The sequence below is a fragment of the Centrocercus urophasianus genome, unplaced genomic scaffold (genome assembly GCF_019232065.1).
Source record: "Centrocercus urophasianus isolate 14NV4802_14NV808 unplaced genomic scaffold, USGS_Curo_1.0 seq_14, whole genome shotgun sequence".
Classification (NCBI taxonomy): Eukaryota; Metazoa; Chordata; class Aves; order Galliformes; family Phasianidae; genus Centrocercus; species Centrocercus urophasianus.
In genome coordinates this window covers 11,429,014-11,446,964 of record NW_024884586.1, presented here as the reverse complement: position 1 = coordinate 11,446,964, position 17,951 = coordinate 11,429,014, and the positions used below count along the sequence as shown (strand labels likewise).

Here is a 17,951-nt window from a genome sequence, read left to right as displayed (position 1 = left end):
CTAACACATTGAGTTTGGAATTAATCCACCAAATGTATTAGGTAAGATAATAATCATATTTTATTAGCTTGGTGCATTCAGCCCTAAGGGCTTTCAAAAAGCATTTTTGACAATTTGGTGTAGCGGTTTAAACAACACTGTGTTATTAAACAGTGCTGTTTGCAGAACTGAATTCCATAAACTGTTTGTGCTGTGAAATAGTAAGCAGCATCTTTTGCCTTCTGTGACTAGGAAGGCATTTTTTCTGAAAGTACTTTGGAAAGTAGCTGCTAATATAGCATTATGAGGAAAGCCTGTGTTCAGAGGTAAAAGCACCTGCAGCAGGGCACATCTTTACACCTTAGCTAAATTTTCTGTATAACCCAACATTTACTGTGATTTCAAGGAAAGCAAAATCCAGCACACAGCATGCTTTCTCGGTCTTTTTTTTTTCTAAATGACTTCTGCTGAAGATTACATTTCATGGCTTTCTGATTTAGCATATTATTGGGAAGAAAAAAAAGAAAATTAAATCAATTTTATTACTAGCTGTGCCTTATCTGATTCATCTCATTCTGCAACCTGGCTTTATCTGCTTTCAATAAACACTCCTTTGGAATTGCTACTCACCCATGTAGCAGTAATGGGGATTATGCAATAACTGGCTTCTGATGGCTCTTTCCAGCCTGATCTAGATTTTCTCATGGAAAGCATCTGTAATTGTAAATGCATGTATCACCCTGTCTGCTTTTTCTTTCTTATATTAATAATTAAAACTCAAGCGTAGAAAAGTGCATCTTGCTTGAGAATGACTTGCTAGGTGGCATTTTAGCACAGAAGCAGAAGAAAGATGTACATATTTTTTTCTCCTTGTAGGACAGAAATATTAAATTTCCTAATACATACAGTGACCAAGGAAGAATCTCAGTGCAGTCTGTATAAAACAGGGCAACCTAAAAATATCAGTTTTTTCTCATCTAAGGAAATAGAAGGAAATAAAAGAGTGACGTGAAGCGGTGAAATTGTGCCTGGGATGAATTCACCAGCACATTCCTTTTTTTACAGCCTGACATGTTTCATGGTAACTTTAGCTGACTTGCCGGCATATTCAGTTTAACACTTCCTGGCAAGCTGGTTATTGCATAACTCCGGATCCTTTTGTCATAGGAGTTAAGTTTGCATTTCAAAGCTGAGAGAGTGAGATGATTTAGAAGCAATTTGCTTGCAAGTTGCGAGGAAAGGAGTTACCTTCTTTAATCTTGGTTTACATGCAGAGTTAGCTTAATCTGAAGGTTTTCAGTCATGGCTTATTCATGAGTAAGAGTAATTAAGTTTTAAGAACATAGTTGTGTATTTTCTTGCAAGGATATTGTACAGTAAAATACATGTTCTACTTTTAAAATCATATTAAAGTTGCTGGAAAATAAGCTTGGCTGCCTAATGGCACTTTAGGTAACCTTGCTAAAGCCAGAACTCAGAAGAAAATGAGGTTTCAGTGTAATAGTCTTCTCTTAACTTTGACTTGAATTTACTGTGCTTATCAACTCTGGCACTGTTTTGTGGCCACTGTGTGCAATACCAGAAAGCATAAGGATCTGTGAAATCTGCAAGCAAAACCAGCATTTTAGCAATGAAAATGTACTGTTACATTTGCAATGTACTTTTTTTTGATAATAGACAGGTATATACATATGCATTGAGTGTCCATTGTTATATAACTGAATATTTGCTTGGTTTTTAAATTTTAATTGCACAAAGGCATTTAGGGTAAAGTCCTAATTCCTTGAAGTTGATAAAAGTGGATGGGATGGAAATTTGTTCCCCGTGCCTTGCTCAAGATTGTTTCAAAGCCATGTTGCTAAATCTCTCTTATGATATATTATACTTCATATAATTGCTTTTAATTAATGTTACCTAATTTTAGCACTTAGCACTATTTTTATTTCTTTTAAGTCATGTGAAATTGCAGACTGCATTGAAACAAATAACTGCAACGTCTTTAGCTACCGATAGATGATTATTGTAAATTTGCTACTGCTGAAAGCCAAACAAAAACAATTTTAGGTGTCAGAAATGTTGCTTTAGTAGATATGATTGTAATTTTGTAACCTGTGAGAGAGGTTCAGGACATCTTACTATTCTCTACTGTACCGCTGCTGTGAAAGTCTTTTTGTCATTGCCTAGCAAGACGCGAAACTTTTCCCACCCATTTTAGGACACTTAGACTCCTAGGATATAAAAAACGCTTTCATCTTAGTGCTGCAGTGCAGCAGTACTTGAAGTTCTAAAGTCAAGTCTTTGATTACTGTTAATGAGTAGTCAGGGCACCAGGTGGCTCTCACCCGGGAAGCTGCATGGAGAGCTTTAAGATGTTCGTAAAGGATGCTGGTACCCAGCACCGCAGACCTGCGCACTGCCGTGAGATGGGAAGCATGAATCCTGTGACCTTAACACTGAGGCAAAGTGATCATTGCAAGCCTTTGTTTAAACGGTGCTAAAATGATCAAGGGAATGATGAAGAGCCTCAAAGAAATATTGGCCCTTGCCCATAATTTATATTTTCAGATGCTAAAACTAGTTGTTGAGCAAATGCAAGGTATCTATTTTAAGATACTGCATGTCAATATCTGACTACAGATGGCTCCATGAATCATAGTTGGAAGAAGGAAAATGTTAGACACTAAGATATTGTTGCTAAGAGATTTTTGTACACAATATGCTAACATGTGCTGGCAAATTTGGGAACAGTAGCAGCAACATGCTTTTGGAGAAAAAAAATTCAGTGGTGAAGAAACTGTCTTCAAAGGACTATTTAAAGGATAGTAACATTATTGTGCTTTGTTGTATCAAGAACTGATGAAGATGAAATTGTCTTTCAAGCAGATAATATACAGAAAACATCCAAAAGGTAAAGCTAATCCTGCTATCCAATGAAATAGAAAGCAGAAAAAAGAAAAAAAAACCCTGTACTTTGGGTTTTAAATTAAGTAAATTTCAAGATAATTAAAGATATTGCTGATATTTTGCCATCTACTGGACAACAGTTATATTAATATACGATGTTAATTTCTTTATAAATCAAAAATAGTGGGCTAGTTTTACATTCTGTAATTATATCAGTTAAGAATTATTTTCTTTCCAGGACAAAAGCATGTATGAAAATGCTGAGTATAATTTTTTCACTTGTATTTTGTAATAACATCATAGAAAATTTTAGTAAAACGACCAGTATTTTATTGACTTGGCAGAGATATAGGGTATTTCTGCACTTAATATAGTCTTTACTGACTGCTATGTGAAGAGAAGAAAATTAAGTTTTACTTCTTTGCTTCTTCTGTACATATATTTTACACCTTTTTTCAGTGTTTTGCTGAAACTTGAGAACAAATTATATCTGAAAGAAAATTTTGAATTCCAGTATTCTTTTAGTACTCTTTCTCTCTTGGAATAAAACTTTTTACAATTCTTACGTGTTTTCAGAAAAAAAAGTTATCTTTATATACAAATATAAAATTCTCATGGTAAAATGTACTTCTGACATATTTCTAATTATGTGTATTGTATCTGAACTTCAAAGCTGTTTACTTTTTATTAAAAGTTTTGGAGTGTAAATGTAAAGATGTATCTCCATAAGGTGAATATATATATCTTCTTGAGGTCGTGTTTCATGTCATCCATCTTAAGTGTAGTCGGGAGTGCTATTAGAAAAGAATATGGAATAGTGATATTAATAGCATATAGTACAAGAGTTTAGTTGTGTTGTATGATGAGGTGAACTAGAAAGCTTCATTTAATTTTATTTTGCCTCATAGCCTCAAACTTAAGAGTCAACTGTAATTGATACAACTATAAAATATGGAATGGTGCTTTGCACTTTGAGCTTGGAAGGTAAAATATTGAATTCATGATTATTCATCATATCTATTTTAGATTATATAGTTATTGCAACTGCATAGCATTCTCCAGCTGTTCAGAAAATAGAGTTTTTGCTCTATTTATTGAATTCTTAATGTCTTCTCTACTTGAAAATAGCTAAAGCTTTTATATTTTGCAAAGATAATACAAAATAATATATTTCTAAAGGAAAATGATTTCTAGATATGTCTTTGTATTTATTGAATAAATTAACGTGTCTTAATTTTAAAAGCTCTCTTAAACTAGGCAAGAAACCAATAATGCTTGATAAGTACATTTTTCTCCCACACCTATGGGAAAGAAATTCAGAATGCAGATTGCTTCATGCTTTTCCAAGCCAAACTCCATCTGTACCACTGAGGATAGTTTTAAAATCTACATGCTGCTCATATATGAGAGCAACTAATGCATATCAATTTAGGATTTCTTTCCAAGTCCACAGTGTGCTATGTGATTTTTCTGTCACTATTTATCAGGAATATAACCTCATTGTGCTATGTGCAGCACGGGCATGCACGCTCATACATGAGAGCAAGGGTTTCCAACTTTAGAACCTGAATTTAAGATTCTAACGTTGTTGTGGATGAATAATGGAATGGTGCACAGTGACAGTCTTCAAAGTGGCTTTAAACTCTAAAAGCCTTTACCTCTTCATTTCATTAGGGATAGCTTTTCTGTCAGGAGGACGTGATAGAAATACATTGAACTACATTTCCTTTTCAATGCCCAACAGTAAGCAACATTTTAACTTCATACTGAATTATAGAGGTATCATATCTGTGTCCAAAGATAGTGATTATAATGCAATGATTTGGAGATCACTATGCTGTTGGATCTTTTTTGTTTTCTCCTTTTTTTTTATTTTATATTTCAGGTACTTCCAATGAGTTGTTGTTATGCTTCTTTGTCCAGAAATTTGTTCATTAAAAATGGTAACATTTCGATTATATTTAATATGAAGAGATTAAGTCACAATTAAGAGACATGCAAGAGCTCCTCAAGCAGTCTCTTTGTTAAGAAGGTGATCCTAACAATTCCTTCCAAAGGTATTTGAGATAATTTCTCACTGGTCTCCGCTGTGAATCCTACTGCTTTGTCCTTAGTGGTATAATGATTTATAATTTTATGTCTAGTAAGTCTATGATTTGAGTGGAAGGCAATTTCTGGAGAACGTTATTGCTGGATTGTATCATCTTCTCCTTCTAGTTCCACATGGAGATAGGAGAATGCAGTGTACGTAGACCTCAGAGTAGCTTTTATGTTGCATTTATTTCTCTTCCTTGTCTGAGTAAGAACCGAGACTGAGTAAAGTCTCTTTTTGTTCTGGGATGGAGCTATCTTCTGTAATGTACAGTGCCATACCTGAGCTCATTGCTATTTCAAGCTTTCTTGAAAGACTATCATTTAGTGAGCACTGCAGGATAGCAGAGACAATGCAAGGGTAAAATATCAGCTCTGAAAGAAAGAATAATGAAATGTTCTTTCATCAGGGAAGTGAAATTGTCTGGAAAAGAAGGGGAGAAAAGCAGGTGGGGAGTGCTATCTGTTTTATCATGAACTGCTTATTGTGAATTGCAGCTACAAATGTGCAGCACAAAAAGCCTCCTCCACTCTCCATTTAGGCAGAGCATTTTAAAGCTTTGTCTCACATGGTCTAAGATTTAAGCATGTGGGGAAGGAAGTCCAGCAGCCTTGACTGAGAGAGAAACATAAATGAAATGTGAGATGCTCTCCCCATTTCCATGTAGAAACTGTTGAAGTTCATTGGCTGGACATTAATAGGGGACAACTTCAGTTTCTCCTTTTTTTAAAATTCATTTCTTATTGTGGGGAGTAATTTGTTTCTAAGAGTAATAATGTAATATAGCTGTTGTGCTTGCCTTTCGGGGATTAACCTATTGCTGTAGGCGTAGGAGGCAATGTAACAACCTATAAAGCTCTAAAATTGTATTTGCTAACAGGCTACAAAGATCTTACTCTAATTTAATATAATCTCTACCTGCGATACACTTCAGGAGCAGAAGAAAACCAATTGTGAAAGGTTAGTGACAGGTAAAGCATACATATAATTTCCAATTTCCCAAAAGGAACAAAGCACTGCATGAATTAAAATCCAGAAAACCTAAATGCTTGAGGGTAAGTAATTGATATATTGACAGCTGCAGTTTCCATGCTAAAAAGAGAGCCTTTTGCGAGACAGTACTTGCTACAGTCTGAAAGCCTTTATGAATCTCTCTCATGCTGAAACCTGTATCTGGACATCTACCAGGCTCCAATAATGTAGACTTATTTGCCTTCTACTTTGGGCGAGAAAGCACTGTACTTGAACTGCTTAGTTATGCTTTTCAGCTGGACATTCATTGTCACTGTGCTGGGATGCTGCAGGAGCAGTCTTTCTGATTCTGGAGCCAATGCATAGTAAATACAGCCTTTAAAAACAGAGTAAAAGATTTACAGATTTGAGTGGAAATCATAGATTAATGACTTTTTGAGAAGATAACCAGACTTTATCAAGTTTTACAGAATAATTTCACAAAGGACATGAACCTGAAATATCATAAGACTGCTTTATATGCTGTTTTTTAAAGAGCTGCAATTTTTGAAGCTTCAGCATAATAGAATCTGTAGCTTGCCTCTAGCTGTAAAGTGCTAGCTCCATCCTTTCATGGCAATATTTCATGTCTGGAAACATGCATGTGGTGCATTTTGATGACTGGAATCCAATTCCTACTGGAATTGGGAGAGACTTTCACTATACTTCTGCTGCTGGTGCTGTTTTTTTTATTACTGCCAAGAAGAGATGTATTGTAACCCCAAAAAGAAAGACAAAGAAATCTTTCTTTCATGCAGTGACCTGTCAAGTTGAAATCTGACTGTATAATATCCCTGCAAGAGAAATATGGATATTTAACAACATGTAAATTATGAAATCACTCTATTATGTTTTATAAAGTACGTGAATACTTTATATTCTTTCTAATACTTCTTTCTAAAATACAACGAAATTTAGTACAATCATAGAACTTCAATGAATTTCCACTGAAGTTTTCATGTTACTCAAAGGAAAAGTTGGACTGCTTCATTTTGTATTAAATTTGTACTGGTTGAAGCGCATTGTTCTGATCATATAAAGACTGCTCACTTGCCCTAATGCATTCACACTAATAACTTCGTCTGATCACACTGCTACTTTGGTTCAAGAAGAATTTTGGTGGAAAAGAGGCTACTGTGCTTCGTTTGCAACTGCAAAATCTGAATGAATATCATTTTATATATTTCAGATTTCTCTCTGACTCCACTTTCTCCCACACTCTTTACCCATCAAATTCAAGTGAAGCACATTGACGTTATGCCAAGAAATATTTGTACTTTTTTACTTGCTTTCTTTAGATCTTACCATACTTGCCTTCATTTTTGCTGTTGGAATTTTACATAATGTTTCTACTGATTTGAAGCAAATTGAATTAAAAGAGTTGATACCTTGAGCTTGCTGAATCTAGTGCTTGATTCAGAAACAATTCTCTGTCAAGCTGTCTCTCAGCTCTCTTTTTCAAGTAATAAAACGTATTTGTCACTTGAACAACATGCTTTATTTGAGTTTTAAAATCTTTTTTGTATCAAACATTCTTTCATTTGAGTAACATGGCGGCTGTCTAGCAAGCTGCCTGTCACTGCTGAATTCCCTGCTTGAATTTTACATGCCAATTAGTGGTAATGCTGATGAAAGGTATTATTGCTCTTCTAACACTCTGTGATCTATATACAAATGTTGTTTTTATGAGGCAGACTGCAGAATAGAGGTTAAACAGGCAGGATTTGCATAGCTTCTCTGTTACTTTTATAGTGCCATTGACCAGGTTGAATGATAAGTTGCACTTTAAAACTAGCCACTGAGGGCTGGATTTGGATATATTATCAATGCTGAGAAGAAAGGTTTTTTTTCATGACTAGTTCCTGGAATACAGTTGTTTTGACTAATGGTTAAAATATTAATAATGTTCAGATGAATAACTATCACTATTGATGATGAGGTGGCAGTGCTCCACCATATCCATCTAGCTCTATTTGAACTTACTGATCTCTGCAGACAATAGAGCATGCAGATATCTTATATATCTCAGTCAACTGCAGTCTAAATGAAGTGGAATTGATTAGAACCAGCATTATTGATTAATAACAAAACATTCTGCTCACAAGAATCAAGTATTAAATCTAAAACATCTGAGAAGTGCCCAGAGCAAAATATTTCCTTATGTTTAATATCGTAATGAGAAATTACATGATTATTACTGGTAAGTATGGTGCTAATCTATGTGCATCAATTACTTAAGAGACAAAAATTATTACATTGCATTTGCGATGCTCATAGCTGTCTACTGGAGATTATTTTAAAGCACAAATAAATATCTCTTGAGTACAACTGCTAGGAGCTGTGTAAATGTGGATCAGAGCTTCTGCTATCACATAAAGACACTTGAAATGAGAAACAAACTTAATTACTGTCTTTAGCCCTTATGTTGGATAGAATTTCATAATGAAATAAGAAACAATTTGCCAAGGAAAAAACATCCGAAAAGCATTAAAGAAGAAAAAGGAGGGAGGGACTTGGATTTAGGATGTAAACATGATAAATGCTATGTTCTGTTGCTTGTTTTAAGCTTTTCTTGATAGTTTGAAAAAGTCATTATGATACTGCATTATACTTAAAACATAGTGATTTCTTTGGAGGCATGGTTATATTTCCTAGCCTGTAAATTTTACAGCCTGAACTAGATCAGCCTGTCTCTCCTTAAACCAACTGCTGCTTGCTTAAGACTGTGAGATAAGTCCGAGACTACTTCAGTGTATTTGAAAGCATTTTTTTTATATCTGGGTTATTCTGCAGGGATTTCCAGAAATGTTTTGTGAGTGATAACTTGTGGCATGAGGACTAATTCAATGAGAGTCTTAGGTGTAAATGCCTTAAAGTGAGCTCACCAGAAGGACTGTAGAGCAGAGAATGCAATAATCTGTCAATTATTCCCATCTAGCTTTATTTAGGAGTTTTGTAATGAGTTCTCTTTTCTTAGACAGTTCACCATTCCTGCTGCGAATACTCATCACAGGACTGCACATTAATGAGACTTGTTCCAGTGTTCTAATTGGATATATAATAAGCCTAAGGCCTACACAAGATTCACTAATGCAGAAAGAGATATAGTGTATGAAATGAGGCATGCTGAATGAAAAGCGCAGAGAATTTGTATAATTTTTTTATTTTGAAATGAAGTAGATGTCCGAAATGTGGCTTATGATTTAAGCCTCCTCTAAGCTTACCATTTAAAACAGATTTGGAAACTCTTACCTACATAATAGTTGAGATTTTCTAACTGTATCTTGTCATGAGTGTATAAAGTCTTCATTTTTGAGAGCTTCCATATTATTTTGTGTCTGTTAATAGTAAATAGAACTTACTCTTTAAGGAAATTTTCTGCAGTAAGAGAAGTATAACCTTAGACTTCTTACATTAAGAAATGTTACTTGTATTAATTGTACCTCATACACCTCTCTAAGAATATGTCATTCTTTTCATTACTCTTCATGTCTGATATTAGTTGAATGGTTAAGACCAGCTGACAATTTTTCTTGGTCGTCAACTCAGACTTTTCCTCTGATTTTAAATTATTCTTATGATTGACTATAGCGCTGTATCCAAGGAAGTCCTTAAGTAAGATTTTTATTTTCTTTTTCCCAGCCTGCATTAAGGTTGGATATTTGGACAAATTCTTTCTCAGAAAGAGTGGTAAGACACTGGAACAGGCTGCCTAGGGAAATGGTAGAGTCACCATCCCTGGAAGTGTTCAAGATATGTGTACATTTGGCGTTTAGTTATGTCATTTAGTAGGGGTGGTGATGATGGATTGACAGCTGGACTAGATGATCTTAGTAGTCTTCTCCACCCTTAATGATTCTATGATTCACTCTGTATATGCAGAAGCTCTGATGAGAAAAGTGAGCTGAGTGTATCACTTTTACCAGCATTAAGAAAGATGCAGTGACCCTGGGAGAAAAGAAAGCTTCAAAATAAGTGAAGGAAAGGGAGTTCATGGAGATTCGCAGTAGAACAGGAGAGGAAGAAGAGAGGAAATAGCAGTAGCATAAGCAAATCTTTCTTCCTATCCTGTGGAGATATTTCTCTTATTAAGATCATTTAGATGAGGACTTGCAATAGTCTGCCACGCATCCACGTTTTACAATCAGGAAATAAATTAAAAAGATAATAATAGTTTTTTCTACCAGAAGTGTAGTTTAATAAACACTGTATTTATATATGCATAAGCTATTGAAGTTTCTCTTTTGTAGTCATCTTTGCTGTCTTAGTGATACCTGACTTATTGTAGTTTCGGGTACTTCTTTCCTGGTTATCCCACGTACACTGCAGTGCAGCTTCTGAATCAATGTTCAGTTAAGGAACAAGGAGGATCAATAAAGGGAAAATAATGTCTTAGTATCTCTCTCACAACCTATGATTATACAATTCTCCAGACCAGTACAGCCCTGAGAGTGCTGGGGATGCTGCTTTTGAATGCCACAACATGAAAAGCTCCACAGATCATAGAGCAGTTGCCTGAGAGACACCCATGATCACAGCAACCTTATTTAATGGGCAACTGGGAGACTTGATCTGCTTTTTCACGTAGATTGTAATATCATTTCATAATGTTGCTTCCACAATGCATTGTGTGCAACAATTGAAGAATGGAAGTAGAGATGTCCACGAAATAAACAATCAATTTTACAAAATGAAATGTCTGATGTTTATTATAAGTATAACTTGCATGTTTTCTACTTAATGAATTATGACAAGATATTAATTTTAACTATTTTACAATCCTTCAGGTGGCTATAATAGCAGGAAATTTTGAGCTTGCTGAATATATCAAGAATCACAGGGAAGCTGATATTGGTAAGCAAAATATTTTAAAACACTGAAAATAAGCTATTCATGTTTGAACCAAGATTTTACAAAAATGTTAAATATGATTTAATGTTAGATATGCCTATGAGGTACCCTGGTGATGGTGTTTCAGGGAGAATTTAAAAGTAACTTTCCTTTACATAATGCAGGTAGGAAAAAAAAAAAGATGAAATGTTTTCAAAATATGCTCAGAAAAAGAAAATTTGATAGGTAATGCAACAGTTGCAGATGTTTTGAGTATGAACGAGCCAGTTTCTAATGGATTAAATATACATGGTCATGCCCAGCAGAGCTAAATTGCTAGCTATTTTGAACTTTAGCATCAGGCTAAAGCAGTTCTCATGTGGGAATAATTGGTCAGAGGAAAATAAAGATGCTTTCCTGGAACTGTATACATATATGGCAAAAACTGTCTGTCCATATCCATAAAAACTTTTCCTTTCATGGAGGTTGGTGTGTGAGACTGCATGAAGCCTACAGCTGTTCCAAATGACAGACACTAAGGGCCCTCAAGATAAACCTTCAGGATTTTTAAAGATCTTTTCACTTAGTGAGTTCCGCCATTAAAATAAAGATAATTTAAATAAAGTGATTCCTTACACAGATTAATTAAAATAGTTTAACTGAAACCAATTAAAGTCCCACAGAAAAATTGTTGCACTAAGAAAGGCATTTGTTCTGAAATAGAAGAGTCTGTATAGTTGCCTGCACTAATTTAACTCCATGATGTGTGTCCATGACTTGTTAGTATTATTCATGTGGAATACTGAGCCAACTCAAACACAGTTCAGGTCTGAGAAAGTATTGCTCTATATTAAAGTCTCTCTTCCCTTTCCCTTCCCAGTTGCCCATGCTCTGTAGGGATATATTTGAAAATTCATCATATGAAATTTATTATCACTGTGATACTTTTAATTCCTTATAGTATGCATTGAGATAACTCAGGAAATTTTGTGGAAGTTTTGCATAAGTGTCTTGTTTCTGCGGTTCATTGCAAGCTTGGAAGGCTTTTTCCAGACAAGTAGGATAGCTCTGTTCCATATATCTTCTTCCTTCTGTCTTTATAGATAGTTTGATGTAAAAAATTAACATAAAAATGAACCAGCTATGCCAAATGCAGTGAACATCTTGTTTATATTTACATATGATTAGTGGTTTTAGAACTTTGTGAAGATCTTGAAATGAATGGAAATGATTGGTTAGATTCAAATGGTCCCATTTGTTTCTGCTGTGGTAGTTCTTGGTACTTTGACTTGTCTATACAGCCAGTGCAGAACAAGTACTGCAAATAGTGCACAATATTATGTTTTATGTCTTCCTGTTTTTTTTTTTTTCTCTTAAAAATAGTTAAGTACAATGAAATAAAAAAATCCAATGATGGAATTACTTGCTCCAGTTTCAATATGAGAAATTGTAAAATTTAATGCTTACATTGCTCTTATTGACAGTAGGCTTTAAGATGGTTTGCATGAAACCATACTGACCTTGATGTTGTTATTTTTCTGACTTCAGTTTTGTGCTATTTTTCCTTTCCTCTGATTGGTGCCATTTCTGAGTTACTATATAAGAGAGATTGTAATATAGTTAAATATCAGATGGATGAAATTCAGTTCAGAAAAAAAAAGAGTCACATGGCTCATGTGTTAGCAGAGTTTAATGTTCATGACTAAACTCGCTTTGTGATTTCTATTAAAAAAAAAAAAAGCTTCTATGAGAAGCTTCTCCTGATTTTTCCCATGCCTTCACTTTCCTAATGAAAAATGGAAATATTGGTTCGTCACTCACTTTTTTTCAATTTGTTTATTGATTGTGTATGATATTTAAATTAGTAGGTTTGTCCTAAAGAGCAAGCATTAGTTCATGCTGTTTCTCTCTACTGATTTGATTTAATCAGGTATTGTCCCTTAAGATTTATTACCTGAAACAATACTAAATTAAATAGAAGAAACACCAGTAAACATCAAAACGTCTAGTGTTTTTGTTTTTTTTTTTTTAATTTAAAGATAAATAGAAGAATCAAAGAACAGTGTCCTGAGCAGAAAAGCTGACAGCTATTGTGGTGATGAATATGCAGTATCATGTCAGCATTTAAACTTCAACAGCTTGACTTTTACGTATCTTACTTGCCTTTATTCTTTATTTATTCCTGTAGTTTTGGATCTATTCTAAAATAAATCCTTTGATTAATGCACCTTCTCTGAGCACAGAAGCAACAAAGTGGGAACTAATAGCAAAGAGCTAGAGAACTATCTTCAAGAAGAAAAGACAATGGATAATATGAAGTACCTTGAGAAACTTTTCATCTTTCATCTCTCAGAGTATTTTGGATTAGTTATTGAACTCTGACATTGAACCAGTTCATTAAACCTTGCTGTTATTATTTTAGGTCCATTTAACAGTCAACAAGTTACAGCTTTGGGAAATTCTTTGGAATATATGCAACTTTGGTAGGTCACCTTTGTCTGTGGAAGTTTTAGCAGGTAGATGATGAGGTGTTCAAACATTTAACAGTAAGCTTGCCAGCGATGTTCATGATTATTCACAATAGCGCTCATTCACAGGAGGGGTTAGTGATGCATCAGAGAAGAAACTCTGCATTGCTCTTGGAAGATTTTTGATACAATATTTTAACTTTTTGCAATCTCCTTTCAATGTCTTTCCATGTAGTTACTTTATAAATGGAAGCCTAATATGTGCCTAAGTAGTAGAAATGACAATAATATTTTTTCAGAAAAATCTACCTACTTTCCTAGGTGTGTCAGCTTAAGTGTGGGAAAATTTTAATTGATGAGCATGACTGGAGGCTGGACCTAACTTTGCAGTTTCAAGAGCAGTATTTTAATCTGGCAATAGAAAAGAGCTTTTACATTTCTCAAGCTAATACATCTAATATGAAAAATATTGTATTGAAATCTCTAATCTTAAACAATGAACACTTCATTATCAGCGTCCATCTGTTTTGGTACGTGCTAATTAACTTTATTCTTTGATAAATTTATTGTCCCAAACTACTGCAGTAGGAAGTCATTTGTACTTTCAATGCAGAAGGTATTGTGTGGGTGTCTTCCAGTTTCTCAGTAGTCACAAAGCTGTTTCGAGTAATGTAGCCAAAACGGCAATTATAAGGATCTTACAGCAGTAATGTTATGCTTATGATTCATGGTCCTGTGCCGTGTGTTGCCATGAATGAGCTGCTTCCGTGGCACGGATCATATCTCAGTCTTTCCACAGGAGGACATCACTGCCTGTGCAGTAAGGGGAGGTGGCTGCAGCATGCCAGCAGCAACAGCACTGCACCTCCTAGCGGTAGTCTGTGAGAACTCTACATAAATATATTTGCATGCTTAAGTGCTCGGTGTATTATTACTCATTAGACATTCAACCTTTGCCTGCCAGATATATCTTCATTGGCTTTTAGAGTAGGTTACGTTTTATGCCATACACAAAGTCTAGAATTACTCAGTTAAGAGGAGACTGATCTCATGTCTCAAAGGAAGCCTTTTTTTTTTTTTCTCTTGCCTGGATTGATAACAAATTGTAGTGCTATGACTATCTTTATTGTTGAAGATGTTGAAGAAGATGCACAAGTGGAAAATGATCTAGGTATTCTCTAACAGTAGAAAATAATTTAGAGCAGAACTGTTCAGCAGAACCGAGAGTTCAAAAGTTTCTATGGATCGATTCCTACAGAGAATGCTCTTTTTTATTTAATTACGAAGCACTTGTATCAGACAAATTTGTTGAAATAATGAAAAAATAGGCAAATATGAGCTTTTCTGCAGTAACTGCAATACTTGACACTACGCTGTAAAAAGAAAATTTAATAATGCCTATTTTAGAGCCATAAAAGGCAAAAATGGTGACCTATGTTACTAAAGTATGTGATATCTGGCTCAAAGAGAAGAATGTTCTTCTAGAGTGTGTGGTGGCTGTTTGCGTTACTCAGATGTTGCCAGAGTAAGTATCTACCTAGTGTTGTGAAAACAAGACAGGAGATTTTGCCAGGAAATTCTTAGCTGCGTAAAATTGTCCTATAGAGGCTGTTCAGTTGAATAGGCAAAGGGTGTTTTGAGACCTATAGGATCTTTTAGGATTTCATAACTGCCAGGAGAGGTTAGAGCTCATGGTTGAAGAGCACATGCCTGGATTGCCCTCTTTGTAATTTCTTCAGTCTGGAGAAAGCCTGCTGCCCATCACAGCCTTGGTGAAGCCCTCTACTTCTTGGTTGATTTGTTGGTGAAACTTGTGATGAATTGAGGGATTAAGCCACGGAAGACTCAGAGACTCAGAATCCAAACCCACTTACTATGTTCATAACTCTGATTTACAGCACATTAAACGTTCTGACAAAGTTGCACTTTAATTTCTTATATTCCTTTTTGGATCTAAGCCCTCATGCCTCCCAGCAAACTTGAGTTTCAATGAACCTGCTTTGCTTAACCACAGCACCAGGATAAAATCTGTTAGCAATTCTGTCTTACTGAAAACTAGATCTCCGCTGGATTCTCATGACTGTGTGGGTTATCACACATGCTCTCCCTTCTTGTATCAGCAATTTTTTTTCTCATCACCTTGCTTTTCTTCCCACCATCATTGCCACTTAATCTTTCCCTCATACATTAGCTGTCTGGGTGACTGGTCTGTTGGAACTGAGACCTGCAAACAATTCAGCAGAGATAACAAGTTTTTTGCCTTGGTGCTGCCGTTTTAAGGAGCAAAACGAGAAAAAGATTTACAAATAATTCCTGGCACTTAGTACAGTAAAAGACACCACGCTGTCATTAACAGGAGAAGTTCACACCAGTTTTATCTGAAAGGAATGGTGCTTTTTGTAAGACCAAATCGTATCTAAAAGATAGAGTATTCAGGGCAGAGAAAAAAAGTGTCAGTAAGAGATTAAAAAATGGATCCAGATTTCACTGTATTTATTTATTTAATGGTATACTAAATATCAGGGAATCCCTTTTGCTTTCCTGACAGATGTTCAAAAGGTAAATGGAAATTGCCCTATCATTTTTGAAGTAACTCTATTGGAAACAAAATAAATTGATATTTTTCATAAAGCAAGAAAAACCTATAATCAAATGGTACTTAACAGAACTACCTTGCAGCTTTTAGACTATTGCTCCATCTTCTTGTCTGCTCTGAGGAAGATGTTACCCATAGCCCTGATGGGTACAGTTACCCATCACTTTAAAGTAACCGCACCCCTTTGCAAACTTAAAAAAAAAAATAGTTTCTGTACATTTATAATTTATTTATCTTCATGTATTTATTTATTGCAAACTAAGAGAAAGTAATGGATTAGAAAATGTGAGGAATAGAAAAGTTAATCCCTGTTTGTTTTCATCCAGCCTGCAGCTGTCTGTGAGTAAATGAGCACAGCAGATTTAGGAAGATTTTGCTATGCAGAATTTACTATGGCTTCTATAGGATGGAGGTACAAAACACAATCACATATGTAAGAATATTGAAGCTTTCATTAGATACAGATATGCAGATCTTAAGTGTGTTTCAAGTTGATAATCCTTTGACTTGGATAACCTATTTTTAAATCTGTCTTTTGCCTTGGTTCTTTGTGATGAGATGAATTTTCACATGGATTAAATGACATGGGTTGTTCTTCTTCAAGTGAACAAGGTTTGTTTTATATTGCGCATCTTGTCCTTCAGCAGCTTGGAAGCTAGAAGCAATAGAGGAATCTTTTGCTTTATTCTTGTTCGCTTTTGCTTTTGAAAAATGAAACATATTGAGCTGATGTGTGAGTTTTTGGTAGTTGATTAGCAGACTAACTAATACTTGGATACTGTTGCTAGGCTTCAAGTCAGTATTCCTCTATAATTATGCAGAGATATGTGTATGTGATGGTTTGTCTGTGCTTTCACATGGATTTTCTTTTTAAATATTGAAAGTCTGCTAATACAGTAGGCTTATAATTTAAAATATATGTATTCCACACAAGGCAATTGCTTTTATGTAAAACATTTTTCAAACATAGGTATTTATTTTTATAGGAAGTGTGACTGTACATAGCTTAAGAAAAATGCATTTTATTGTAGAAGAAGCATAACAAGTCTTTTAAAAGACAAAAATACAAGTAGGTTTTTGGTAAAACTGCTTTTTTGGCCCATTTTCTTAGATCAGAGTAATTGAGGTCAGCATTCTTGATTTCTTTTTTTCCAGCTGAAAATGTTTTTCTTAAATGCTAGCCAGCATGATGAATATTCTGCTTTTTTATGTTTTTATTTTGATTTTGAGAACCTTTTTAGAACTTCTGATTTTCATAAATCAGATGTCTGCAAAATACCTCTCACATTAAGAGAAATCATACCAAGAAAGATAAAAGCAGAAACAAGAAAGGGCAGTAAATCAAAAGACTTAAAAATCTACAAACTGTCAGCAGCACACTATGACTAGTTCTAATTTTAGCTCATGTTACTTAATAGAAGAAAAAGGGACACAAGCGTGTATTACAGCCCTGTATATTTGTTATTTGAAGAGAAGTAACATTAACCTGTTTCATATGCTATTGGGTATTTTAACACAGAAAGGGGATTAATATTAGTGTAATCAGGATAGCAGTGGTACTGAGATCCTCATTGCCCACATTTAAAATTCTTATTTTGGGTGGACTGCCAAATTCCTGTAATGCTGTGTTTGTCTTTGTAGTTTATTTTAAATAGTAATCTTAATTTTAATATCTAGTAATTAAATTAATAATATTCCTCATGTCCATAGGAAGATTTTTTGACCTTAATCACTTCTGATATCAGTTTCACCAAACAAACAGTAAGTGGTGTGGAAATAAATTTGTTGCTATTATTTATCTGTTTTTTTTTTTTTTCAAAGAGTTACAAGAAATGGAATGTCATATGCTCAGTCTTGGTTATGCAGGAGCAAACAAATTGGAAAGCTGGGAATTGTTATCTCTTAATGTAATTACATACTGAAATGTAGGACAGAGCTTGAAAAACTTACAGTAATTTTCTTTTTCCCTTTGATCACAGGTAAATTGTTTTCTGCATATATATTAGCACAAAATAGTGCCGTAGTTGTTTAGTTTTATTTCGAAGTTTAAACCTCATTTTCAGAAGCGGAT

At 34.6% G+C, this 17,951-nt stretch overlaps 1 protein-coding gene across 6 annotated transcripts in view; it reads left to right on the top strand.

Annotated features, from left to right (window-relative positions):
- SHANK2 (SH3 and multiple ankyrin repeat domains 2) overlaps positions 1-17,951 on the top strand; it is a 336,255-nt gene that overhangs the window by 67,310 nt on the left and 250,994 nt on the right. For all 6 annotated transcript variants that reach the window (XM_042813893.1, XM_042813887.1, XM_042813890.1 and 3 more), the window contains one exon: positions 10,774-10,840. In XM_042813893.1, coding sequence (XP_042669827.1) covers positions 10,774-10,840 — 67 coding nt within the window. The remainder of the gene's footprint in view (positions 1-10,773; positions 10,841-17,951) is intronic.